This window comes from Petromyzon marinus, chromosome 36 (assembly GCF_048934315.1).
Source record: "Petromyzon marinus isolate PM22_M1 ecotype Great Lakes invasive population chromosome 36, UKy_Petmar_22M1.pri1.0, whole genome shotgun sequence".
NCBI classification, from domain to species: domain Eukaryota; kingdom Metazoa; phylum Chordata; class Hyperoartia; order Petromyzontiformes; family Petromyzontidae; genus Petromyzon; species Petromyzon marinus.
Genome location: NC_133702.1, coordinates 8028508 through 8055293, shown reverse-complemented (window position 1 = coordinate 8055293; position 26786 = coordinate 8028508). Strand labels below are relative to the sequence as shown.

The 26786-nt window shown below is 45.2% G+C and overlaps 2 protein-coding genes across 4 annotated transcripts in view; one reads left to right on the top strand and one right to left on the bottom strand.

Moving 5' to 3' along the window:
- Window positions 1-2216: 2216 nt before the first annotated feature.
- Window positions 2217-10986, bottom strand: TAMM41 (TAM41 mitochondrial translocator assembly and maintenance homolog). 2 transcript variants are annotated; one of them, XM_032966510.2, is made up of 8 exons: window positions 10225-10695; window positions 8260-8442; window positions 6815-6907; window positions 6553-6703; window positions 5806-5951; window positions 4751-4916; window positions 3612-3674; window positions 2217-3529 (listed from the first exon to the last, which is right to left on the bottom strand). In XM_032966510.2, the coding sequence occupies exons 1-8, from the start codon at window positions 10678-10680 to the stop codon at window positions 3453-3455; spliced, it is 1335 nt and encodes a 444-aa protein (XP_032822401.1). In that variant the 5' UTR covers window positions 10681-10695; the 3' UTR covers window positions 2217-3452. The 2 variants fall into 2 exon arrangements, 1 of the variants encoding a protein (XP_032822401.1); XR_012946045.1 differs by having other exon boundaries at window positions 3456-3529; window positions 4751-4821; window positions 10225-10986.
- LOC116949333 (uncharacterized) overlaps window positions 10525-26786 on the top strand; it is a 29591-nt gene continuing 13329 nt past the window's right edge. The window contains exons 1-14 of one of the 2 annotated variants that reach the window (XM_032966507.2): window positions 10525-10664; window positions 13354-13431; window positions 15549-15663; window positions 16065-16239; window positions 16978-17089; window positions 17192-17298; window positions 18366-18492; window positions 18688-18808; window positions 19779-19864; window positions 20969-21108; window positions 21292-21351; window positions 21894-21960; window positions 24258-24352; window positions 25631-25759. In XM_032966507.2, the coding sequence (XP_032822398.1) occupies window positions 13359-13431; window positions 15549-15663; window positions 16065-16239; window positions 16978-17089; window positions 17192-17298; window positions 18366-18492; window positions 18688-18808; window positions 19779-19864; window positions 20969-21108; window positions 21292-21351; window positions 21894-21960; window positions 24258-24352; window positions 25631-25759 (1407 nt within the window). In that variant the 5' untranslated portion in view covers window positions 10525-10664; window positions 13354-13358. The remainder of the gene's footprint in view (window positions 10665-13353; window positions 13432-15548; window positions 15664-16064; window positions 16240-16977; window positions 17090-17191; window positions 17299-18365; window positions 18493-18687; window positions 18809-19778; window positions 19865-20968; window positions 21109-21291; window positions 21352-21893; window positions 21961-24257; window positions 24353-25630; window positions 25760-26786) is intronic. The other variant, XM_076072084.1, reaches the window with a different exon arrangement.

Here is a 26786-nt window from a genome sequence, read left to right as displayed (position 1 = left end):
GCCTTGAAACACTCTCACACTCAGCATCCTACACTCACACCAGTGTAGGTGCACTCTATCTCGTCCCTTTACCCCGGACACTGAATACTATTTGGGCCCAACCCTCGGCTACCCTTTAGGCTCTCTCACTCGTCTGACCGGAGCGGCGGTTCAGCCAACACTGCTCCGCGACGAGGAGGGAGGGGAAAAAAACAAATATTACATAGAAAACAGGGGGACATAGACATGGAGTAGGGAGAGAGGGGGTAGAGAGAGAGGGGGGGGGGAGAGGGGGGGGGAGAGAGGGGGTAGAGAGAGGGAAGGACAGCGCTGCAGTCGCTCCGGGTGGCTGCCCGGATCCTGGCCGAAGCCAAGGGGGCCTTCTCAGCGGCAGCGGGGAGTACGCCCCCCATCGGCGTTGGGGATGACGAGGCCCCTCTTGGTCCCCCTCCACCGGAGCTCTCAGTCGTGCCACTGCATCGCCAATGCCGACAAGCGAAGGCGGATCACAACCTGTGCCGGCTGGAAGACCTGCCGGAGGTGGCTCTCGCAAATGTAAAGAGGAAGGTGCTCTACTCCTACTTGGTCCGGTTCCACCAACAGGACACCCTGAGGAGCCACAAGGACCATGCCTGGAGGAAAGCCCTGCCCTGCGTCTCTCCGGAGAGGCCTCGCTGGGGGCAACTCTACTCCAGCCCGACGTACAACCGCATTGGTGACCTCAGCTGGAGCATCGCCCACGGCACCGTCACCACCAATGTCTCCCCGGCGCGCTTCACCGACACGTCCCCGGAGTGTTAGTTCTGTGGTAAAGTGGAGACGGTGGCGCACTAATACGTGGAGTGCAAGAGCCTGGACTCGTTGTTCAAGGTCCTGAGAAACATCCTCCTATGGTTCAGCCTCCACTTCTCCCCGACGGTCCTCATCTTTGGATACCCGAAGGGCGATGGACCTCAACATCTTCAGGGGCTGGTCAACGTGCTCTTCGGCTACGCCAAGCTCGCCATATACAGGGTGAGGAAGGTAGCCCTGGAGGAGCAACGTCCAGCCAGCAGCCTGGGCATCTACCGCGCTCTGGTCGGAGCCAGGGTGTGGCTGGAGTTCCGACATGCACGGCTGACCCACGCCGTGCCGGCCTTCAAGGAGCAGTGGGCGCTGGAGGAGGCCGTGTGCTCGGTGGCAGATGACGGAGAGCTCTGCATGCAGATCTAAGCTACCCGTCGGAGGCCGTTTGACTGTGGGAAGGGCTGCGTGCAGGTGCAGCACTTGTCGTAGTTATAAAAAAAGAGAGAGTGAGCAAGAGAGAGCCAAATGGAGTAGGAAGAGAGGGGGCAGAGAGAGAGGTGGGGCAGAGAGGGGGGTAAGGAGAGCAGAAAAAATATTTTGTTGGGTCTTACACAAAGCAAAGCATAAAAAAAAACGAAATGAAGCAAAGTGCCGACTACACCGAGCATCGTCTTGTTTCCTCTGATCGTAAAAAAAGACCCTCTTCAGCCAATCCTTACCCTGCCTCCCCACGACGACCCCACCTTCCCCCAGCTCGGCCCTGCCCATGTTCCCGAAGGTGCTCTCCAAAGCCCCTTACACAACCCGTGACGTTACGTCATCCTTGACCGTCAACCTCCTCGCACCTCCTTCTGTTCCCCCCCTCATTGGTTACTCACAATACCCCTCACCACATGTTAATACACTGCATCATGTGCTCTCAAAAGTACTGCATGCGATGTAACATAAAGCACTTCCATGCCACCTGCTGTACAATATCGTGTACTGCATACTTTGGGCATAGCTTTCGGGGAATTCGCTTTGTATTACATATTGAGGTTTAACCAAATTAAATTCGATATAAGGGGCCATAATATCCAATCAGAGGGAAGTGTTTAGACTTCAGAGTGCAGTATTCACATGCCCCACACATTTACTCTTATGCATTCGTACTTCGGCATGAGCCCCTTCTCACAAATGTCTGGTCCACAGTGGGAACAGCTACATATCAATGAGCCATCCCACCAATGTAAGTCAGATCAAGTGTTGGCAACATCATGTTGTACTTCTAACAAAGAAAGAATAAGTTAATTGCACCGTATCAAACAATGAGCATTCAAACTTATATGTAAATGGTCTCTATATGCTGCGATAGTGTTCATCTTAAGTGGCGCATTTCTCTGTTAAATGCAGACTGCAAGATATATGCATTTCAGGTACAGACGCAAAAACAAACTCCGGACTACCACACATGACAAATATTTGTATATTTAATGTGCAATACAAAACACAGGCACCACAATGAAGGCAGTGGGGAGAGTGGGGGGATAGTCTCCCTCCCTTGGCTTACTGAGAGGTAAACAATAGGCAATAGCCACCGGACTAACATTACTGTGGATGTGGAGGCATGAGTCGAGTAACTTACTTTTAACAGCAAAATACAAGTTAACATATCATTGTACTGTTAAACATCATGTACGCAAAGCGCATAACAAATGTAATGCACTGTATTGCAGTTTGGGCAAAGTTAAAGGCCCTTAGAGGGGGACTGAAATTCGTGTCCTTTGCACGTTAAATTAATCGGTCTCGAGTTCCGTCCCCTCGGCAAGATTTTTTTCCCCCTTACTTAACATTTGCAACAACCCACCCCATAGTCTTTCCTAGTCTTTCCTCCTGCCCACCCATCCACAATCCCACCCACCACCTTTCTCTTAACATCACACCCTCCCAGTGAGATTTAGCTACCCCCGCACCCCCAATTGTAAAGCAGTGGTGCCCACCAATGTTCACAGTCTCAATATTTTTAACCTCCCATTTCACAAATGCAGAACGGTCTAAAGGTGTAATGGGCCACGTTAGGCCCAAATACAATATAATGTACAGGTTTAAGTGCAAAAGCATATTGAAGGAAAATGTTCTTAAAACAAAAAAAGGCCTTATGTGTCACAATGGCACTTTTCTTGAGGTTGTCAACTTTCCAAAAAAATTGGCCAAAACAAAACACTCGAAGCACTGTTCCCAAGATTCATCGAGGCCGAGCCATCAAACAAAACCAGCACTTGACACCCATGTAAAATAACAAGCAAAAACCACAGCATGATAATTCATCGTGGCATGCTGATAAATAAACATGTGCTTCTTTTTATACAAGTACAGAATATGAACCATGCAAAATATACAAAACTACAACAGCAAATCAGGGAGGAACATCATTATTTCCAGGTCAAGACACATTATATGGTACTTTTTCAATTCGTGGCAAGGCTTATTTATGTACAAAATAATCAAACAAAACTTACAAAATATTGCAACGTTTATATAAGATAAATATTGGCAATTGACTATTTGAACGTTTTGCAAAAGATCGTGTGTTCAGCGAGTGATTCAAATTGTTCGGTGGGAAGTTCTTCTGGTGATGTTTCCCATGACGGATGACCTCTTGAAGAAACTACAAACTTGCGCTTGTGCCTTGAGGTCATTGCAGTGAATCATTTCGTTTTGTTGGAAAAGCCCTTCAACATCTTCCCTAATTTTGTCGCACTGTATTTAATGCTTTTTAACAACCCTGTAAAAACAGCACTGTATTACAATAGGGCATGACACACAAAGAGCCTTAATAGTGACTGTGCTCAATTTTCACAGCTTACCTGCAGTTGCAATGCCCTTGATGCTTTGAGATAGACTGGAAGATTTCACAATTTGAACAATGCCTGTGAATTTAAAATTAACAAGAGGGATTGGTCAAAAAATAGTTTAACTTTCACAAAGCCTTTCTCACCTCACGGTTGCATCATTATTATTTCTGCAATGCTTTCAATTAAAAAGCGCTCTACAGTTTAGCCTAAAAATCCTAAAACAAGCAGAGGATGCACACGGTCCCTCATCCAAAGAGCTTACATGCTAAATGTGAAGGGGAATGCAAGCTATAGATGAGAAGTAATTATTATTTTTACAGGTACTTTGTAACTTTATGATCCGTGTTCTTTTCTCTCTTAAGCCAGTGTTTCTCATAGTTTTTGGACCCCGGACCACTCAGCCAATGCAAACATTTCCGCAAACCATACAGCCCCCCACTCCTTTGGACAAAATGCATTCACTTATCTCTAGATACCAGTAAAACAAAATTATTCATATTACAGGAATATAAAAAAGTTTTTTGTGAACACGGCTATCAGGTTTTAGTTTTTAGAGGGGGCATTTCGATCTTTGGGCTTGGGTCGTTTAATCATGGTAGTTTACCTAACTTCATTTCTAAATTAAATATTAGAAGTAAAATATGAATAAAATATGAATTAATGTCCGAAACAAAAGGTATAAACATTGTCATTATTTCTGGATCAACCTGTATTTGTGTCAGCTCGCAGACCACATGGAGATCCGTCGCGGACTACCGGGGACCACACTTTGAGAACCGATGCCTCAAGCTATCTGGTGAAGGGCAGGTTCATGGATTAAGCTCCCTTCATCTTATCCCATCGCACTCCCCCCTCTTCACCTCGCAACACCACGTTCCATAACACTATGGTTCTTGAGCCATTACAAGGTTGGTGAAGGTGGGGGTAGGTGTATAATAACATTTGATTTTGCTGCACTGCCCACTACTGACTGCAATGGCATTACACTACCTAGGCTCAACTCTGCTTAGCTTATTAGATCTAATGAAATTGGAGGCATTCTACATTATTTGGTCAGTGACTCTTTTAAATGCAGCAATTCACTCTTTATAATTACACGCCGGTGTGACGTGGCAATGCATATGACTGGAGTGTGTGCACCCCAGACAGACCTTGCAGCACCAGACTTCCACAGTCAGGGTTCTGCGCCACCTGCAAGAGCACCTCCTCCACGTCGCGGTTTCTACCCGGGGGATCCACAAGTAAAGTCACCTGCTGCTGCAGCGTACGCGGCAGTGACATGAGCTGTAAGAACTGGCTCTCCATGCTCTTGTCAAGCTGCGACGCAGCCACACACAGGACAACATCATGATCATCATCATCATCATCCATGAGTTATCTCTATGCTGTCACCATCTTTTATGATCTTGTATTGTAATAATACATTCAGCAATCTTGCATAATATAAATTAAACACGTAGGCTTTAGCGACCAATATTAGGACTCAGAATATATGTTTTGGGTCAGATCGTGGAACATTGTACTAATTTGTTAAAAGTTGTGAGTTGTGAGATTACTCTTGAACATGCTGGTGTGCTGCAGCAGTAATAATTTGGAACATTTCTTTACGTGACAACTTCATTAATTTGCTGTGTTGGGTGAAGGAGGATTTACAACACATATTGTACTTATGTGATCGGACCCAAAAATAAATCTATTATGAATCACAACATGAAAAGAAAATAATTAATTCTTAGATGCATGATTTCATGGATTACAAGAGTAAAAACGGACTTCAATTGATTGATCATGTCTATTAGTTAGATCACACACATTACCATTACACTTAGGCCTGCTGTTTCAGGGATATTTTAAATACTTTAAAGTCAGGTGGCTAAGTGGTGCACGAGTCATAGCACTGAGTTTGTAGAGCTGTAATCCAGGGCTCTGATATAAGCAGATATTTGGGTTCTCAAAACTGGGTTCTCAAGTGCAGTCAGTTGCTGGTCTCAGACTGGTTTCTAATGACTGCACACGTAAAAAAAAACCAAGAGAATAAAAACAGAAAACTGTTGGCTTGCCTGTAATAAAATTAACGCCACGATTGTAGGGTGTGTGGACACTAGGTCAACTGAAATTCAGTTGAATTGGGCAGACGGGCTAACCACCAGACAGGCTCACACACCACTGCTAAACATGTGCGTGCGACTGGCGTGCCGGACTGCACCTCGAGCTTGCCCTGCGTCTGCTTGAAGACCACGTGCGGGTTCTCGTGAAGGAGGCGCGCATAGAGCCTGCGAAAGTGTTCAACGTTCGGCTTGACTATATTCTCCACCTTGGACCTGTCCTCTCCCACAGTCATCCGGAAATCGCCTGCAAGAAGAAGAATAATCGGTGAGAACCACTTAACTCATTCCACTGCTGAAGGCAAAAAAAAAATATCAGAGCCAGTAAACTATGGACGAAATGTACACTCTTCTAAAATACATTGTTCATCGATATGTTAACTAAAAGGAAGAGCTTGGGTATGGTGGAACACAACTGTAATCCAGAACATTCCCAGCAAGAGTTGGTAGGTTACACAGGTTTGTCAAAATCCCAAACCCACATGGCTCTAAAGTGGTCAAGAGCTGGCAGTAAAGGAAATATACTCATTGGTTTTTTCGGTAAAGTCACGTAAAAAAAACAATGAGTAATTTTATGCAGTCACGAAAGCTTTAATACTTTAGTAAAGGAAATATGTTTGTAAACCGATCTTTGTAAGAATAATAATTTCCATCCGTAAGGCACATTTAATCCCTAGATCCCGAAAGGGCTTTTTAATGTTTTCTCCCATATGCTTAGACTTTCACTGGGTAGGTAGGCATTTTCTCCTAAATGCAAGGAAATGGACAAACATTCCAATGCAATACCCTCCTGAAAATGAGCTTTGAGGCTCAATAAGGCTTTTTTTTAAGTGATAGTATTCCCATACCTGCATAAGAGAGTCTGGTTATGGCAAGATACAACTCCTCCTCATTGAAGGACTCGGGCAGCATCAGAAAAGCACAGTTGATGGCACTCTTCAGGTTGCTCAAAAGGGCAGCTTCTAGTCGGCTATCACTGCTTTGTTTCAGAACCTTCACCTGTGGAATCAATTACAAACGTATTAAGAGTCAAACTAAGACAACGCATTAAATAAAAATGGCAGTTCCTTTTAAATTCGTTCTCTTTTTTTTTAAAGCTGCACCACTTACTGGTTTATGAAGTCTGCCACTAATGTACATCGTCTTCCAATGAATCAGATCATCGATCAGGTTTTTGGTGCTTATAACTCCATATTTTATCGTCTGAAAAATATATCCAAAAGAACACCATCAGTCACATGGATGCCTGAATTTATAAGACGTAACACACTTATTACAATGTTTTTTTTCCCCACTTAAACAAGACCTTGCAGGCCTAGTATAGCTTGAAAGCAGGCACGTTTTTTTTATGTTAAGCTTTGCTTTGAGGCATTATTTACATTGTCTGAAACTCACTCCCATTGTCTGAAAGTCACACCACTGACTTCACTCATTTACCTAAACAGTTGAATAAAAGCTGATTATAACCATAAGGAATCACAAACCGATGGTATTGATGAGCTACATACACCCTAAGACTTTTGACACAGGTCAACAACGCATGTGACCTAGATTTTTCACCATGCGAATATTAAGCAGTTAAGAATTTGTCTTACCACTTCTCTAATTTCATGAACTAGAGTGATGTTTTTTTGAATAAAATTAAGAAAAACCCAAGTAACATGCGCAATAAAATTAAGAAAAACCCGAGTAACATGTGCAATATAGTTTTTCTTGATCTGGTAAACTTTAGGGGGTCAAACGTGACTGGGTGGTGGAGGGCAAAGCTTTACTTGGCTTCACATCACTCATGCAGTGCAGTTTTATCAAGGATTGTAGTTTATCAAGAAATTCAGTCCGCCTTACAATGGCACTTACCGATTTGTTTAAGCATAATTTTATAGTCTTGATTCCTGGATTCTCGCAATATTAAGATGCTTATTCTTAGCTCTTTCGGTAAAGTCACGTTGAAGGAAAAACAATAAAATAATAAAATATATAAAACAATACAAATTCTCACGACGTTTCGACCGTTTGTGTTATGGTCGAAACGTCGCCAGAATTTTTATTGTTTTATATATATTTTAATATTTTATTGTTTCCCTTCAACGTGACTTTACCGAAAGAGCTAAGAATATGAATTACTGCAGTAACAAAAGCTTTACATCTAAATTAAGATGCTTCTTACATATAAAATCTACATTCATCTTATCCGTTTATAAAAATTACATTCCATCTTGTTTGTCATTGCTCATTCTACTTATCTCAAATGCTAAGTATTTTTTTTGTTAAACCAACGACATGTGCATTATAGCTTATATAAGCTTCATAGATTGTAAAATCGTAACTAATAGTGAGACTTGTGGCAGGCTTGTGTTCGGTCAACTGCAGATTAAATGTTTTAATGCAATGCACATTTCGTCATGGTACAAAACGCAATCCAATAAAAAATTATTACAAAGTTATGGGAAACTGATATCGCACAATAATTCTCATATCGTGATATTTCACACACTCCATATTTTTTGAAAAATTATACTGCGGCAACCCTACGTGCAATAACACGGACGACATACCCGTCCCTCGCAGGGCACCAGGGTGTTGTAGTAGACGTGGGCTCCGTACTTGTCCTGCAGGTGGACCACTTGCCGTGGTCCCAGCCAGCGCAGAGCCGAGTAATGTTTGGGGTTGCTCTTCAGGTTGGCAGTGTGCCAAGTCAGAGGATTGTCCACCGCCAGCACAAAATCCAGCATGGTGTTCTGGGGAAGAACAGGCATGGCATTGCTCCATTGCTTTAAATCTTTAAACAAAAAGAACGGAAAGAAGCAAAGAGTATAAAATAACTCTACACAAAAGTGAGATAAGTAGCAATCATAATCATTACACTGGCACTGAGGTTAGGGGCCGTCCATAAATGACGTCACGCGATTTTGGACGATTTTTGACCCCCCCCCCTCGTCACACGGCGTCACAAAAAGTCAAACCCCCCTCAAATATGACGTCACAACGCTCTGCTCCCCCCCAAAACCATATTTCCATTTTGGAAAAAAAAAATGCTTCAAATCGCTTTAAACTATTGTCATTGTAGTGCGTATTTAATGTGGCGCTGCACTCTGATGTTGTCGGAGAAAACATTTATTAAAAAGTCTACTTAATTAAATCGAACGTGTTATCTATATTTATTTCAAGTTGCACATTTTGATGTGACGTCACATTTCTCAAACCCCCCCACCCTCGTCACACATCGTCACAAATGTCTGATCCCCCCCCCACCCCAGGTGCGTGACGTCATTTATGGACGGCCCCTTATGCATGTTAAAACCCTGTAGCCAGGACCACATATCTGTGTGTGTGTGACCTTCATTTCGGCATCGCTCAGAAGCCACGAGGCCATCTCCCCTTTCTCCTTTGGCTCCAGTTTCCCCACTGCCCGATTTTTTTAATATTCCACTTGTGTGCTCCTCATTGCCCACATTGTATCCCCAGCGTCTCTGTATCCCTGGCGCCACAGTGTCCCACTACTACTCATGCCACTCAAGTGTCTCTCTCGGTACCCATTGTACATCTGTTGCCTCTCTTTGACACTCAATGTATCCAACTGTTGACGAGTAAACCCATTACACCCACCGTCGTCTACCCGTGCACCCAGTGTCACCAGTACCCCAATACACCTCAATATCACGAATGCCGCTCATTGACACTCGGTGTCCACGTAGTCAGCGAGTGTCTCGGGTGTCTTTCACTGCGCCCAGTGCTTTTGGTTGCATCTCAGTATCCACCCCGGTCTCTGGCACATGGCCTCAGTGCCTTTCACTGTCCGTACTGCCTCTCGCCAATGTCACTCGGCGCCTTCAAGTATCCCCAATTGTCACCTTCGCGTCCCTGTTTTCAATCTCCGCGTATTCCCAGTGTGACGGTGTCAACCACTGACGATCACCGGAGTATTTATCACCAATACCATCCAGTTACCATTGCACGCGGTTGTCTCTCAACATCTCTCCACGTGTCGCCCCCCCCATTACCACTCACGCCTAGCAATGCCAGAGTTGCCCCCCACTACAGCACCCCAGTGTCTCCAGCCCGTGCCCACCCCCGCCACCGTCTCTCAATATCACCGCAACGTCTCCGGGTCCCCAGTTTATTTTCTCTCCTCTCTCTCTCTCCTCTCGGTGTCCCTCGCGTCGCCTCGCATTAACCCTCGACGCGTGGGGGGGGGGGGGGGTTAATGCGAGGTGTGTGTGTGGGGGGAGGTTAATGCGAGGTGTGTGAGGAGGTTAATGCGAGGTGTGTGAGGAGGTTAATGCAAGGTGTGTGTGAGGAGGTTAATGCGAAGTGTGTGAGGAGGTTAATGCGAGGTGTGTGTGTGTGAGGTTAATGCGAGGTGTGTGTGTGTGTGAGGAGGTTAATGCGAAGTGTGTGTGTGTGAGGAGGTTAATGCGAAGTGTGTGTGTGTGAGGAGGTTAATGCGGGTTGTGTGTGTGAGGTTAATGCGAGGCGCGTGTGGCTTTGCCGGCCAGCTGAAGCGGTCGTCTCTCACTCACCGCCGAGGAGGCATCGGCGGCGCGGCCCTGCTGCTGGAAGACGCCCGAGCCGTAGGCGACGGCGAAGCTCACTTCGTGAGGGAGGTGAGTCAAGATCCTGCGGTAGACGCCGCCGCTCAAGGACAGCGACATCGCCAACTCGACAACTCGACAACCTTCACCGCACAAGCCGTTTACAAAAACCGTAGCCCGCACGCGCGACCGGCCAATCGCGATCGCCTTTACGGCGGGCGGCCGTCCAATGGGGAGCGCAGACGCGGCTCGCTCGCGCTTATCCGCCGTGCGGAATGCAAATGAGGCGAAGGGTCGTGGCCGTTTCGCGGGGTTTTTGTGTTCGCCCCCCCTCACCGCCGCCGCCGACGGAGTCCGCGAGTCTCGTCGAGTTGCGACGAGTCCGTGTTCGGGGGGCGAACACTCACGATAAACAACGTCTCTCACAGGCAAGGCGTTGTCCATGTGCGGTCTCGCATTTGTTTGATGGTGGGGGGCAGGTGGCGAAGGTGGTTGCCGCTGTCGAGTCGCCGGCCACGTGGTTCGCACGTGTTTGTCACTTGGGAGCTTGCACCGTGCCCCACCTAAGATGAACGAATTGTTAAGACAACTTGGACGAATTTTTGCGGCCGCGCGTTTCGATAGCATTCGGTTTTAAATGCGTCCCGGTTTTTGGCACGCTATCGGACGCTCGCAACGCGCGCGTTATTTAGCTGTTTGCGCGACGCTCTCTGCGCGCTTTCATTTTGTACAGCGCTGTAGATAGTCTCGGTTCTTTCGGGTAAAGTCACGTAGAAGGGAAACCACGAGAGATTCGTCCATGAGGCTATCCACGTATACAAACACAGAGACAATTTCAACCGAGAAGATGGATTATGGGCTTAGCAATCATTGGAAGGATTTGATAAAGCATTTCAGGTCTTAATTGATTGTTCACGCTTACGGTGGCTTTCAGACAGCATACATTAATTCTAGATTTAAAGCTTTCGTGACTGCTAGGATCCATACTCTTTGGTTCTATTGGGTAAAGTCACGTAAACTCCAGCGCTGTCCTCCAGACAGTCTCGTCCCTTCACCTGATGAAGGCCGCTTGTGTTGTGGCCGAAACGTCGTGATTTTTGTTGTTGTTCTATTTTCACCTACGTGACTTTACCCAATAGAACCAAAGAGTAAGCATACATTAATTTTTCGTCTCCCCCCTCCTCTTTTCCGAACATAGATGGACTCGTCCATCTGAATGACTGCCAAATCGCTCTCCGTGGTGCTAACGTTAAAAAAACGCCACTTTTTTAAAAAAAATATTGCTTTTGTTTTCACACCTGATGATGATTGCTTGTGTTGCAGTCGAAACGTCGTGAGAATTTTATTGTTTTATATTTGTATTGTTTCCCTTCTACGTGACTTTACCGAAAGAACCAAGAATATGAATCCCTGCAGTCACGAAATGCTTTAAATCAGTGCTGTAGATGTTATGCTAAGCATTGGTTGAGCCTGGGTCGTGCTGGAATAGGTGGCTGCATGCATAACAGCTGGTATAGGCTGCGGAGCTACGTGTTGCGCAGCTTCTTGGCTTTAGGAACGGCCATAAATGACGTCACGCACCTGGGGGGGGGGGGTGAGACATTTGTGACGAGGGTGGGCGGTTTGAGAAATGTGACGTCACATCAAAATGCGCAACTTTAAATAAATATAAACAACACGTTCTACTTATATTCTTGGTTCTTTCGGTAAAGTCACGTAGAAGGGAAACAAAATATTTTTTTATACTGGTAGGAACGAAGTTGTAAAACTGAGTGTACCAGCCTGCAATAGATTAATGTGTCCGTCCGTCCCCTTTCAATACTTTAACGAAGTGAAATCTCGTGCTGTTGGGGTGTAAAAATAAAATTGCACAAAATTCCAATGTTCTTACCAGCCCACCCTGCAGGGACCTGTTTATTTAAAAAAAAGAACCAAGAATATGAATCCCTGCAGTCACGAAAGCTTTAAATCACAACGTTCTACTTAATTAAATAGACTTTTTAATGTTTTCTCCTACAACATCAGTGTACAGCGCCACATTAAATACGCACTACAATGACAATAGTTTAAAGCGATTTGAAGCATGTTTTATTTTCAAAATGGAAATATGGTTTGGGGGGAGGGGGGCAGAGCTTTGTGACGTCATATTTGAGGGGGGGGTCTGACTTTTTGTGACGCCGTGTGACGGGGGGGGGGGGTAAAAAAATCGTCAAAAATCGCGTGACGTCATTTATGGACTGCCCCTTACCAACTCGCGTTAACCAGCGTGGTGAAGTCATTGATTCCCACGACCACCGCTTGGGATGAAGGTTTTCATGCAGTAGTGGATCGACCCCTGTGTCATGGGCCCAGCGAATTAACAGCACAATTGTCTTGCGTTGCAGATGCTCATAATAGCTCATATTTGAGGACAAAATAACAATCGTGGGCCAGTCACTGATAGCCATCGATGTCCCCGAATTCGGTCAATGGAAGCTTTGCATCATTCCGATTTATATTCTTGGGTCTTTCGGTAAAGTGACGTAGATAGTTTCAAAGAAAATAACAAAAAAACTACGACGTTTCGATCGCAACACAAGCGTTCGGGATCAGGAAGATGACGGACGCTTGTGTTGCAATCGAAACTTCGTTTTTTTTCCCCCATTGGAAACCTCATTTGCCAGTAACAAAATATGATAATTGGCTTTTTACCCTTTTATCTGGCAACAAAACTGACACTTTTTTTACAAGGAGTCATGTTTACATTGACCACAATATCTGCGGTCGGAACGCAAACAAAAAACAACTCTGATAATGTATGTGGCACTGTCCTTGAAATTGATTGGTCCACACCCGAGACAGCTTTGGACCAGAAGACGCCAAAAGGCGCACAACTCAAACACAATGCACCATCAGAGTATGAGAGCTCGGGGTAAGCATTTTTTTTGTTATTTTCTTTGAACCTATCTACGTTACTTTACCGAAAGACCCAAGAATATGAATTCCTACAGTCACGAAAGCTTTAAGTCATCATTCCGATTTGTCCCCTAGCAGATTGAATACACATCTGTTTTTTGGCATGCCTCCTAATATGAACTCTCCCCCCCCCCCCCCCCCCACCATGGCTTCAAAACACAGACGTCATGCTCGTGGCATCATTAATGAAATGCCCAACTGCACACAGAGTGCTGAAAATTGTTCACAGACGATTGCAAGGTAAGTTTTCGTCAATACGTTACACTTGCTTTGAGCTGTATCAGATGCCACTGCAAAGAGCACGGGCTCGTTTAAAGATGTTGCTTTAGATATTATCACGGTCATGTTCCTGCAGTGTTTATTCTTGGTAATTGTCTCTCTTTTTATTCTGATGCCACAGTCCTTTGAAAACCGGCATAGAAATATTTTCTGATGTAGGTGATCGATAAGAATGTAATTATTTCCTCTCCAGCTTTTTGATGTAACCCCCCCCCTCCCCCAAAATATTCGATAAATTGCCATGATTCAAAGTTGTGCTTAAATTGAAGAATAATTTGTTTTTACATTTTGGTGAATGTAGTTGCCACTAGTGGCTGCATGGTTCAAGTGAATTTTATTGCAAGATGTACCAATAAAAAACACATTCACTACACGTGATATTATGCGTCTATCAGTTACTTAAATTATATTAATCGAGTTGATGCATTATTCCATCCTTCGTCATTCAGGTGTATGTGTGAGATGCAAACGTTTGCCATTACTGCTGTGGAATGATGTATATTGCATCACTCAAAAAGCCTACGCTCGAATCGCCCAGGAAAACCCATTGTAATTTACCACGTATATCCTCCCCACCTTCAACCCGCACTGACCAGCATGGGTGACATTGTTTCGATGGTTGCTGGCCACTCCACTGAAAATGTGTACAGGACATTACAAAGCGATTTTAATACAATTCAACTAATTGCACTTAAGCTGGTTTTAAATGCCAATAAATCAAAAGTGTTTTTTTTTCCCTCCAGGGAAAAGGCAACCGGCAACGTTTCCTTTACTATGCACGCTGGAAAACAAACAAATTGAAAAGGTTGATAAAATAAATTACCTTGGGGTCATCATAGACTCCTAAACTCACTTTCCACGGTCACATTGAACGTCCTGTGAGGAATGCAAAATTGAAAAAGTAACTTTCTCTACAGACATAAACATTGCTTGCCAGCTACGTTTTGGTTAGGATTGGTAAGGACTACCTTACTGCCATTATCAAGCCGCCTCCAATACAACACTGAATAAGTTCATTCCCACTTATAATTCTGCTCCAAGATTTGCTCCGGATGCCCATTATAAGTGGACTCATAATTTTGACGTACAAAAAAACTAAATTAACATCACTCCATGATCGCAGGACGATTTAGCAGGCGTTGTTTATTTACAATATCCTTAATGTTAATTCGGATTTGTTGACAGGACTGGAGTTCATCACTCCTGTTGAGCATTCCCAAACATAAAACAAGTTTTGGTGAACGAGCGTTTATGGTGGCTGCCCCTCCTTGTCTGTGGCAACAATATTGGCACAAAATTTGGTCTGCAAATCGTAACTTTCATGCGAATTTGTGCCCTGCTACCAATGCATGAAGAGTTAGACGAGCTGAAAAATATGAATTGCATGTAAGCGACCACTTTAGCGCATTGTTTACACTAGGTTTTTTGTTATAGATGCTGTTTTTTTTTATTCCTCACTATAATGCCATCGTGTTTTATGCCATATCTGCATTAAAATTATTAATATGGCAGATTTTAATTAGTATTTTTTTTAGATAACGCATGCTATTTTAATAATACATATTTCACTTTTATTTTTTTTTTATTTCGATTATGATTTGCTTATCTGATTTGCTTATCTGTTTATTAATCGTTTATTTTACTCTGACTTGTTGCGTATGTCGGGGAAGCCGGTGGTGTTACTTTTTGTTGATGAAACCCGATTTAAGAGCTTATTGGCTCACAGGGTAATTCAAAATAAACTGAACTGAAGAATGTTCAATTAACCCCCAGGGCTCACATGGCGTGGGGAGACCCTTATCCAGCAGTGGATTTCCAAAACAGCTGTACACGTACATTACTTAAAACCCGAACTGCCTTGAGAGTACTTATTCTCTCATTGAACAGGAGTGGTTGTGTAAAAAAGTCATCAATGATCGTATGAGACCATGAGCATCTTAAATTGGTTCATCATAATTCAAAGGCGAGCTTGACCATTTGCTCAGTCTAAATCCACTCTACGTGAAGTAACATTATGATGTGCGACGTTACGGAGCTGATTGGAGAGACGGTGACTTGGCGATGCGTGATCGTTGCAGGTGATGGGGTCAGGGTGCACCCCCGTGTGGCGGACGCCTTGGCAAAGCAGCAGCCGGTGGTCGCTTTGGAGAGCACCATTGTCACCCACGGCATGCCCTACCCACACAACCTGAGGTGCTTCACGATCCCACAATCCGCAACAATCTCACCGCTTCACCTGCAACCCATGTCGGTCACGGAGGGTCAAACAACCCTCCGTGACCGACACGGCGTGGGTAGGGCCTCGTCCAGAAATAGCACTGTAAATAAGCGTTTCATCATCAGCTCCCATGGTCAATCCACTGCTAGATGATCGCCTCCCCAAACATTTGCCACCTCGCACTGTCGCGCCACGCAACGGTCGCCAACGATCCTCCCCCGCTTCACAGCATTCATTAAGCAGTGAACTGACAAAGGGCTGAATATTATATTTTATTACTTTAAATTCATAATGCGAGCTTAAGGATCAATATAAAATGATGTACCGTTACGCCCGAGCTGCAGGTACTGTAATGAGTGTTCGCTGGCGAGTGCAGGACGGCGCTGGCGGTGGAGGCGATTGTGGCACGGCGTGGCGCCGTGCCGGCCACGGTGGGCGTGCTGAGCGGCAGGATTCACGTGGGTCTGGAGGAATCGGAGCTGGCTCAGCTGGCACAGATTCCCGACGCCGTCAAGGTGTCCCACCGAGACCTGGCCTACGTCGTCGCCCAAGTACGGAGAGCAGTGGATGTGTAGCAGTCACAGTGTAGCAAAGTGGTCGGAAAAAAACGGTTTTGTTGGGTACAGGCCCACTTCCAGTTCGTTTCAGATGGGGGGCAGGGCCCACCAACCCCCACCCCAGCACTCACCTCTTGCTGGCCCTGGTTGGGTAGGAGATGTTTTCAGGACGGTGGAGGGCCGGTTAACAAGACAAACATGGGAACTGTCTCCACAAATCCGGCGATCAAGGGGAAGACCTAAGAGCAGATGGTGAGATACTATTCGGATAGGACTTGATGGTCGTGTGTCTATTGTGCAACAATGGTGGCATCTGACAAAGTAAAAAACGTTGGAGAGGATTGGTGAGATCAAAGGCTATGACCATTTCCTGCACCTCTGATTAGTATGGTTGGCTACGTACAGTGGGAAAGAAGTTCAAGATACGTACATTAACATCTTGATATTCATAGATATTTATAATGCAAATCTATGGGTGGGTAATTTTTTACTTACTTAGGGCTGAATAGAAATGGCAGGCGAGATACGAACACGCCTAAGTTACTTCTGTCACTGTAAGCAGCCCTTGCAGTGACAGAAGTGACTGAATGTTCTACAATTATAACCGTCATTGTTCTGGCTACTTGTCATTGATGCCCGCAGCAACAGATGTAGAGTAAATCGGTATAAACAAAATGCTTTGTTCACACTGCATATTTTTTGCATGTAATTTGCTGCTTGTGGAATCGGCAGGGATTGTCTGGGGGGACCACCGTGTCTGGCACGATGGTAGCCGCCCACAAGGCAGGAATCCACGTGTTTGTGACGGGCGGCATCGGCGGTGTCCACAGAGATGTCCAATCAAGTGAGGCTTTCTGTGCATTCTCCTAAAGCACCTTTACGTGTAATAAATTCGTAAAAGTGTGAGTTAATTAATAATTATTGTTACGTTGTTATTTTCCTGCAGGTCTTGACATAAGTGCTGATCTCACCGAGTTAGGAAGAACACCCATTGCTGTTGTGTCGGCCGGCATCAAATCAATATTGGACATTGGAAGGACACTTGAGTATTTGGTACGCTGAATATACCGTCAAAGATACAACATTATCACATGACATGGCCAGGTAGCTCAGGGGTCAGCAATGAGCCAGCACCACCGAGAAGCTGCAAGTTGATCAGAGGTTTTAGCTACGCGAGTTGTGATGAGTTACTGCATCTCAGCCCAGTCCCTCATGAATGTGAATGAAATAAAGTTTTTTCACTTAATTTGGCTTATTAGGACTCAACATTTTTTTTTAATGTTTGGTGTGATTGCCATGTAATGAATACTTGCAGGGCGCTTCAAAAAAACGTTAACACTTCCGAGAATTTGCAACAGTACCACAAGAAATGTGCACGTATATTTGTAATCATGCTACAGTGTATTATCCGTACTGTTTCCATTAAAAACGATAGTCCCATATAAGTGATAAAAAAAATGTTTGAGCACCCTGTATTTGCAGGGAAGGTTAAATATTGCACTTCTAGTGTGGATACAGAATTCAGAAGTAGTTTCATGATCCATAATAGAGGTTTTTTGGGTTAGATCGCGTAAATATATGAATGTGTCGTTAAAACCCGCCACCACCCGACACAGCCAACTAGTGATGGTTGTCACGTAAACAGAACGTGGCCAATTCGTCACTAGTACAGCAACACCGGTGTGTTGGAGAGCCAGGCCACAACATTTACAATCTGAGTACGACGTTTCGCCAGTAACTACAACTAGCTTCATCAGGCGACAGCCAGATTTGTGGAGAAGTCTTACTGTTTCGTTCCTTATATAGAGGCGTAGATATGTTGACCACGCAGCTGCGCTCTTGCACAATGTGGGGGGTTTTAACGACACATTTACGCAGTCTAACCCAAAAAACCTCTATTACGGATGATATTGTTCGCGAAAGCGTACGTGTTAAACTAGTTTCATGATGCCATCATCATGGGCCATTCTCTGACAGGGTGATGCAATGCTAGTTTCCAAAGTTTCGAATGGAAATGTCATCGCTCGATACTGTGCACCTCCCATAGTTTGAACAAATAGAGTTGTCCAGTTTCTGACCTCATTGCAGCCTTATACCGATGTGTGCATGCTATTCACCAGGAAACTCAGGGCGTCTGTGTCACTACATTCGGATCCTCCAGAGACTTCCCTGCCTTCTTCACACCAAGAAGCGGCTTCCTATCTCCGTATAATGTGGAGACAGAGGAGGAGGCCGCTGAGCTCATAGGTAACGGGCCACGGAGATAATCCGCAAAAATCATCGCTCAGTAGAAGGTCTCTATTGCCTGGCGAGCGGGTATTGCCGCTGCACCGCCAGCAAACACTGCCGGTGTAAATTCGGTTACCTCGAACTTGTTATTCCTGTTGACGCTATGTCATCACCACTGGTCGAGCGTGCATGTCCCCCGTGTGCTCTGTGCAGCGAGCGGGCTGAGGTTGGGGTTGGGCAGCGGAGTGCTGATTGCGGTGCCCGTGCCAGAGCGGCACGCCGTGGAGGGGCAGCTCATCGAGGCAGCCATCCAGCAGGCCCTGCGAGAAGCCACGTGCGTCTGTTCCGTCAGGCATCCCTCTGACGTAGCTCTCCGATGCGTTTTCCGATTGTACCGCGCGCTGTTCGGCACAATGTCGGACGTTTCGCACCACGTGCTGGCAGCTTCCTCAGGAACGAAACAACAGCTCACGTTATTCCTCGATTACGCAGGGCGTGAGCTGCTCTGTTCAGGTCCTGAAGAAGCTGCAAGCATGTCCCGTGAAACGTCGGACATCGTGCTGAAGAATACACATTACAACCTGAACACTGCAGACCTGCACGACACAACCGTGCAAAACTTACGTAGTAGTTTCCCTCTGATTGCATGACAGGTAATTAGTCATAACATCGATTCACTGATTAATATCGGTTCTTCCACTCACAATATGTGCAGAAATTTGTGCGGATGAGAAGACATTACTGATAAACTCAGGTAATTATATCCATATGTTAAATTTACGATAATGGTGCAGAAACATTGGTTCAAATTAGACAAATTTTTTTACAACCAATACAAACGAGATGCTAAAAGTCCGACATAATAGTAGATTATATTTATTTTAATCCAAGTTGTGACCATGACTCATAATGTATAGCATCACTGTGGGAGATTTTGAATCTTAACATGTTTACAGTTTCTGTAATTCTACATTTTTGCCAATGGCATCTTGTCATGGGACATAGAAATTTCCATTGTCAACATCTAGCATTGCATCGCCCTGTGTCAGAGATCGGCCCCCGGAAGATAACGTCAAAGAGCTACTTCCGAGAACACTTCAGTCGGCCTCTATCTTCACATTTGGGACGCCCCTGTTACATGTCCTGCAAAGTCTTTGTTTTGACTTGCAAAGTGAAAAATGTCTGAAAGTGACTTTTATATATATTTGAGCTAGACAAAAACATGGGCTATCAGCTTGATGCAACATATGTTGTGTAATTCACCACAGGATAAATATGACCGTTAATGTTTTCACCTTTTACAGGGAACAACAGATCGTGGGAAAGGAAGTAACACCCTTCATCTTGCGGCGAGTTAACGAGCTCACACAAGGGCAGTCTCTTGAAGCCAGTATCCTTGTTGGTGCGAAAGAAGTTCAGCATACAGTGCATACAATCAGCTTAACCTTGTGCTCCATGCCAGATGTAAATCCGAAACAACATAATATACAATGCAATTTGGATTTACATAGCATCCAAATGCAGCTGAATCTCAGGATGCTCTATAAAAGTAAGACGTGCATTCTGGGGAACTGCTGTATAAAGGTATGTTTAAGACATTTCATAGATAGGACACACAGATGAGACGAGGCAGGTCTTGACCTTTGACTTGAACATGAACAGGAAGTTGGCAACGCTGATGACAAGGGAGAAGGAGTTACAGACCCAAGAAGCAACAGCAGAGAAGGAGGGACCTCCCTTTTAGCGGAGCTTGATGAGACGATTTTGATATAATGCCTCGGCTACTGGAGCAGAGAAGACGTGAAGGGGAGTGGAGTGAAATGAGAGGGAAAAGGTATACAGGAGTGAGTCCATGAAAGATCTTGAAAATGGCAAGGCACTTGACAGAGAGGAACTTAAGAGAAGGGGAGTGAAGAGGTTGGTGAAGACATTGAGGGTGATGTTGTAGTGCTCGTGTATAAAGTGTACGCACATCTGCAGCCGTCTGGAATGCTCTTCCGTCCGATATTAGGAAGCCATCTGGATTGAAAACTGATTTCTTCATAACTGCTTTTTGTGTTTAATTTGTTGTCCTTCCCCCACACTCCGATTAACACGGTTGGCTACGTATGGTGCGAAAGCAGTTTGATTTACATAAAGCTCGCCCTCTGCTGTTAGAGCATCATATAGCAGCGCTCCCAAACACGCAGTAAGCTCACCACACTTGCGTTTAATATTTGTGTGAGTTTGTTTAACATTGGGTTTTGCTGCCTCCCCGAGTGTTTGCACCCACTCTAAACAAGGTGCAGCCACACGGGCAATTTGGTCACTCGCCGCTGTGTGTCTTCAGGGTGCACTGTGCCTCGTACGGTTTTACGTCCCGACGATTCGCGCCGCTCTCTGGGAGATCTTCTTCGGCAGAGCCACGCGGGCACAACCACGGACGCAGCAGCAGGAGCGGCACGGCCTCGCTCTACGTGAAGCGTCTCGTTTCTCTACCCTGACGACCGTTCAGACATCGCGCTGATAAAGAACAACGCGGATGTTGGAGCGGGGATCGCCTGCAAGCTGTCGGAGAAGCAGCATGGGGCACCCAGTGGACGGAGCACCCTCCGCGCTCTTCCTAAAGAGCAGGACAAAAATAATTTGAGGCCGGTGCGTGCTCTAGGCGATCGATGAACGTTGTTTACACGTTTCTTTATTGGACTCGTATGCGCATTCACGACTTAAATACCAGTGATGTTTGCCCCGGCGGATAAATCGGTGGTGTTTTTGTAGTTCTTATGAAGGAACAGGCATGTGATTTTGTATGTGCACGTGTGTGTGTGTGTGTGGAAGGTGGTTATTGGAGGCTGTAACGTGGACTTTGTTGCAAAAATAAAATCCAGCAATATTCAGGTGAGCTTGCTTGTGAGCAATGGATATATGTTAATACCTCACGAATAAGCTTTTTACAAATCTTCAGCATGTTATTTCTAGAGTGATGTGGGGAATGTTGTTAGTGCATTGCACTATCTTGTTTTTGTCCGTGATCACATGCAGATAAACACATGATTTGATGAATTTAGCACGTGTGAACCTACTTCCGGGTGACCTTATCTGTGGGTAATTGTGCATAATTGTGAAATTCATCACATCAGATAAATTTAGTGTCAGTGGTAACCACTACCAGATTCCTCTCCTATCAAAGGAAATACTAGGATGAGTTTTCCATCTGAAAACTCATCCATGAAAAAACACGGATATTAGGAAGAATGGAAAAGTGGATAACAGGAGTATTTTCGGGTAAATTTTATGATGTGGATCAATTAAAAAAATAACATAAGATGACTGTCATTGTAATTAACTTCTGTCTATTATAATGCTCGGCGTTTCCTATTGGTCATCAGCTTGCATACCTGTTGCAATTCCTTTCCACTGTCGTGCACGCGCGCATGCAGTTTGGTGGCCAGACAAACTACGGCACGGTGCGCCAGTCGTTTGGCGGTGTTGGGAGGAACCTTGCAGGTGAGCTGGAAGGACTCATACTCTTTGGTTCTATTGGGTAAAGTCACGTAGGTGAAAATAAAATAACAAAAAATCACGACGTTTCGGCCACAACACAAGCGGCCTTCATCAGGTGAAGGGACGAGACTGTCTGGAGGACAGCGCTGGACAGTCTCGTCCCTTCACCTGATGAAGGCCGCTTGTATTGTGGCCGAAATGTCGTGATTTTTTGTTATTTTATTTTCACCTACGTGACTTTACCCAATAGAACCAAAGAGTATGGATCCTAGGAGTCACGAAAGCTTTAAATCTAGAACTGGCAGGACTCTCCAATTACTTTGATCCATCCCTGCCAATAAAACTCTGCCGAGACAGATCAGGGACACTCATGCCACATTCCCATGAGCAATGCAAAGCAGTCTAGCCCAGTTGATAAATCAGACAAGTGGGCTCGGCCCGCATTTCTCCTCCAGCCGTACCATACCTGCCCTGGCTAAGCCAGTCCCAACTGGACCATGTCACACGGTGGGCAGTGCGGCTCACTTCCAAAGGAGAGATTTAAGACCTTCACCTCAGTCACCCTCGAAAACAGTCGTGTTACATCAGACCGTCGACGTGGAAATGGCACGCGTGTCCGACGACGTCTTGTCAATTAGGCCAACTTCAGGAGCATGTTTTTTCTTGAAAGAATCACAGCGTAAAATATATACGGTGAGGGAAAAAAGTATTTGATCCCCTGCTGATTTTGTACGTTTGCCCACTGACAAAGAAATGATCAGTCTATAATTTTTATGGTAGGTTTATTTGAACTGTGAGAGACAGAATAACAAAAAAATCCAGAAAAACGCATGTCAAAAATGTTATAAATTGATTTGCATTTTAATGAGGGAAAAAAGTATTTGACCCCCTCTCAATCAGAAATATTTCTGGCTCCCAGGTGTCTTTTATACAGGTAACGAGCTGAGATTAGGAGCACACTCTTAAAAGTGAGTGCTCCTAATTAATCTCAGCTTGTTACCTGTATAAAAGACACCTGTCCACAGAAGCAATCAATCAGATTCCAAACTCTCCACCATGGCCAAGACCAAAGCGCTCTCCAAGGATGTCAGGGACAAGATTGTAGACCAACACAAGGCTGGAATGGGCTACAAGACCATTGCCAAGCAGCTTGGTGAGAAGGTGACAACAGTTGGTGCGATTATTCGCAAATGGAAGAAACGCAAAAGAACTGTCAATCTCCCTCGGCCTGAAGCTCCATGCAAGATCTCACCTCGTGGAGTTGCAATGATCATGAGAACGGTGAGGAATCAGCCCAGAACTACACGGAAGGATCTTGTCAATGATCTCAAGGCAGCTGGGACCATAGTCATCAAATGGGTCGTGGATTGGTATTCCAGCATGACAATGACCCAAAACACGGCCAAGGCAACAAAGGAGTGGCTCAAGAAGAAGCACTTTAAGGTCCTGGAGTGGCCTAGCCAGTCTCCAGACCTTAATCCCATAGAAAATCTGTGGAGGGAGCTGAAGGTTCGAGTTGCCAAACGTCAGCCTCGAAACCGTAATGACTTAAGGAGAAGATCTGCAAAGAGGAGTGGGACAAAATCCCTCCTGAAATGTGTGCAATTCTGTTGGCCAACTACAAGAAACGCCTGACCTCTGTGATTGCCAACAAGGGTTTTGCCACCAAGTACTAAATCATGTTTTGCAGAGGGGTCAAGTACTTATTTCCCTCATTAAAATGCAAATCAATTCATAAAATTTTTGACAAACGTTTTTCTGGATTTTTTTGTTCTGTCTCTCACTGTTCAAATTAACCTACCATTAAAATTATAGACTGATCATTTCTTTGTCAGTGGGCAAACGTACAAAATCAGCAGGGGATCAAATACTTTTTTCCCTCTCTATAGATCGTTGTTTGAGTTGGCATAATAGATTTTTGCATTAGGCCAAGTAGTATGAATCACAATATTAGCTGTGAAAACCTACGTCTTAATAATACATATTGTGCCCATAATGTAAAGAAATGTCTGAAAGGTTTTTTTTATTATTATGCCAAGGGGACCCCCGTAATGGCAAATTGTCCCTCAAGTATATGTTGAATTTGGTTTAAAAAATATATGATGACTTCCTCTCCGGCTGCACAGGGTAAGGGGCAGGACATTGGGTAGGAATGGGGGGGGGGATATAATGGGAGGGGCAAAGTTGATGGCACCACAAGGCGGTTTGGACAGGAAACTAACCAAGCTGGGCCGTTCCTGGCTCGGGTCTGGTTTCTCTCCTGGCAATGGAAACATATCATCAGGCTGTGTGTTGTGCAGATGGGCTGGCACGGCTGGGGACGAATCCCCTGTTCATCTCGGCCGTGGGCGAAGACGATCTCGCCCGCACGCTGATCTCCAACAGCAGCCACATGGTGCGTGATGGACTGGCTTCCTACAGCAGTACAAACGCTTGTCAACAAATGAGAATACAATCCATCGTATTGGTTAATACATCAAATCAATATTAATACGGCATTAATAGGCATACACAGGTTAACCAGCAAAATAGACATTTGTAAAAGTTTGTTGAGAGAGCCGCGAGGACGTTTAATTGTTTTCGCAAAAAACCTAATCAGCTCTGTTAACTCAGTTAATGTGAACCAATTATATACAACATACACAAAAATGATTGATTATTATACCCACTTTGAATGCATGGATTGTGAGAGTGAAAATATAGTCATATCAATTAATCCATGCATCATGACCACTCATCAATAGTTTTGCACATCACATGTAACGCCTCTTGCTGTCATTTTGATCCATAACATAGGTTTTTTTTGGGTTAGATCGCGTACATATAAATGTGTTGTTAAACCCGCCACTACCCGGTTAATTTTGATATTGGGCATGTGAATTGTATCGGTATCATAATTTTCCACACGGGCTCTATTGTCGGCAGCAGATGGCAGTACCACAAAATCAAATGTTGCAATTGTACGCTCCCACGTCTATGCCCTCTGTCTTCAACTCGCACTGACCGGCGTGGTGAAGTATAGTCAATTAAACTAAACCCAAGGGACCCAATGGGATGGAGAGGCCTTCATCCGCCAGTGGATTGACAAAGCGATGAATACTTATTTTACATGCAATATTACGTTATTATCAGCTATTGAAGATGTTAAGTATATACTGTGCTGTCTGAACACTTAAATAGAGCCTTGTGCAAATGGAGAAAAGGACCCTTGAGCCCTTGGTCCAAAAATAACGTATCGGTACCGCCCAGGGTGGCAAATGTCAACAATTATTTTCTTGAAGCATTTTAAGTCTGGATTACAAATACGTTTGATAGCAAGGTCACTGTAGTAGCTGGTAATAGTAAAAGAAGGATACCATGACAATATAGTTCTTTTGGAAAAACATTTTGGAGAAATGTGTGCTATGACACGACTACGGAATATAAAGTTCGTATGAAATGTGTTTTTTTTAAAACAGACCATGAACGGTATATGGTGAGCTTGCATTAAATTGTAGCTATGAGTAGCATTCGCCACCCCAGGCGATTACCTACCAACCCTCTTGGCTCATGGGCTACAGACACGTATACACGCGAGAATTTAGACACCCGCGGAAGGAGAGCGACGGGCACGGAGCTCTGCGGGCGCGCATTCTAACGCGAGCCCCTTAACGGCCGTGCGTGACGGGCGCAGGATACGAGTGGGATCGCGCGGGTGGCGGGCGCCAGCACAGCAACGTACTGTGCGGTGCTGGACGACGCGGGGGAGCTCACCGTGGGCATCGGCGACATGGACGTCCACCGGCGCATCACCCACGACTACGTGAGCAACGCGGTGGGGGGGGGGGCGGGAAGGGCCTAAACTCGTTGGGGCACGGCCTTCATGAGCCAGCGGGCGGGCGGGCCCTGCTCTGGTGCCCGTCATCGCTGCCCGGCCGGCTGAAGGGAGGGTGGAGAGATGGCCAGCTGGGTATTTATCCATGTGACAATGCACCGATTTACCGATTTAAAGTCGAGCCACGCGTGTAGGAATTGATGTTTATAGACTCCCGTTTTCATTCATTTATCTTTTTTCCACCGAATTAATCCCGATATCGCAGAGCTGCCTCTTGAGATCCCTTCAAGTGACTTCTGATTGACCCAGTTGGAGGCAGCACTTTCCCACCCGCCCTGTCACCCAGACAGGATGGTCAAGCGATATATTTTTCATTCTCCGAGCTGGAAATTTAGTGCGGATCCAAATTGCACGTGATGGGTTTTATTGTGCGGTCTTTCGTGACCGAGCTGAGACCGACCATCAACTCTCTACACTTAAGAACCAAGTTTAATCACAGGCGGCTGCCAGGATTCGAACTTAGAATCTCGACGAAGCCGGCCTAGCGCTCTGACTGCTGAACGGCCACCTTTGTTTTTCACTTCTTGTATGTTGTACAGTATGTCTTCAGTCCACGTGACCCCTACAGCCACGAGGGGCGCAATACTCGCCACAGTGTCAAAGAAAAGTCGCTATTCAAATCGAATCGTGACCCCAAAATCGTGACAATTCGTATTATCTTACATAGATTTATATAGCGTCTTACCCCAAGGTGCTTTGCAACAATGATGAAATTGCACGTAGGACGATAGTCGTTGAACTGAAGAGTGGGGTTATGAAAAGTGGTGGAGTCGTTATGGTGACAGGAGAACAGGTGGGAGTTGTTAAGGTGAAGCAAGCGGCTGGTAATCCGAAGGTCATGAGTTCAGATCCTCATTGCGGCTTGACTCAGCCCATCATCCCTCTGGGGGTCGATAAAATAGATACCAATTGTCAGGAAGTCAAGGGTGGTTTTCCTATGGATAGGCTCACCCCC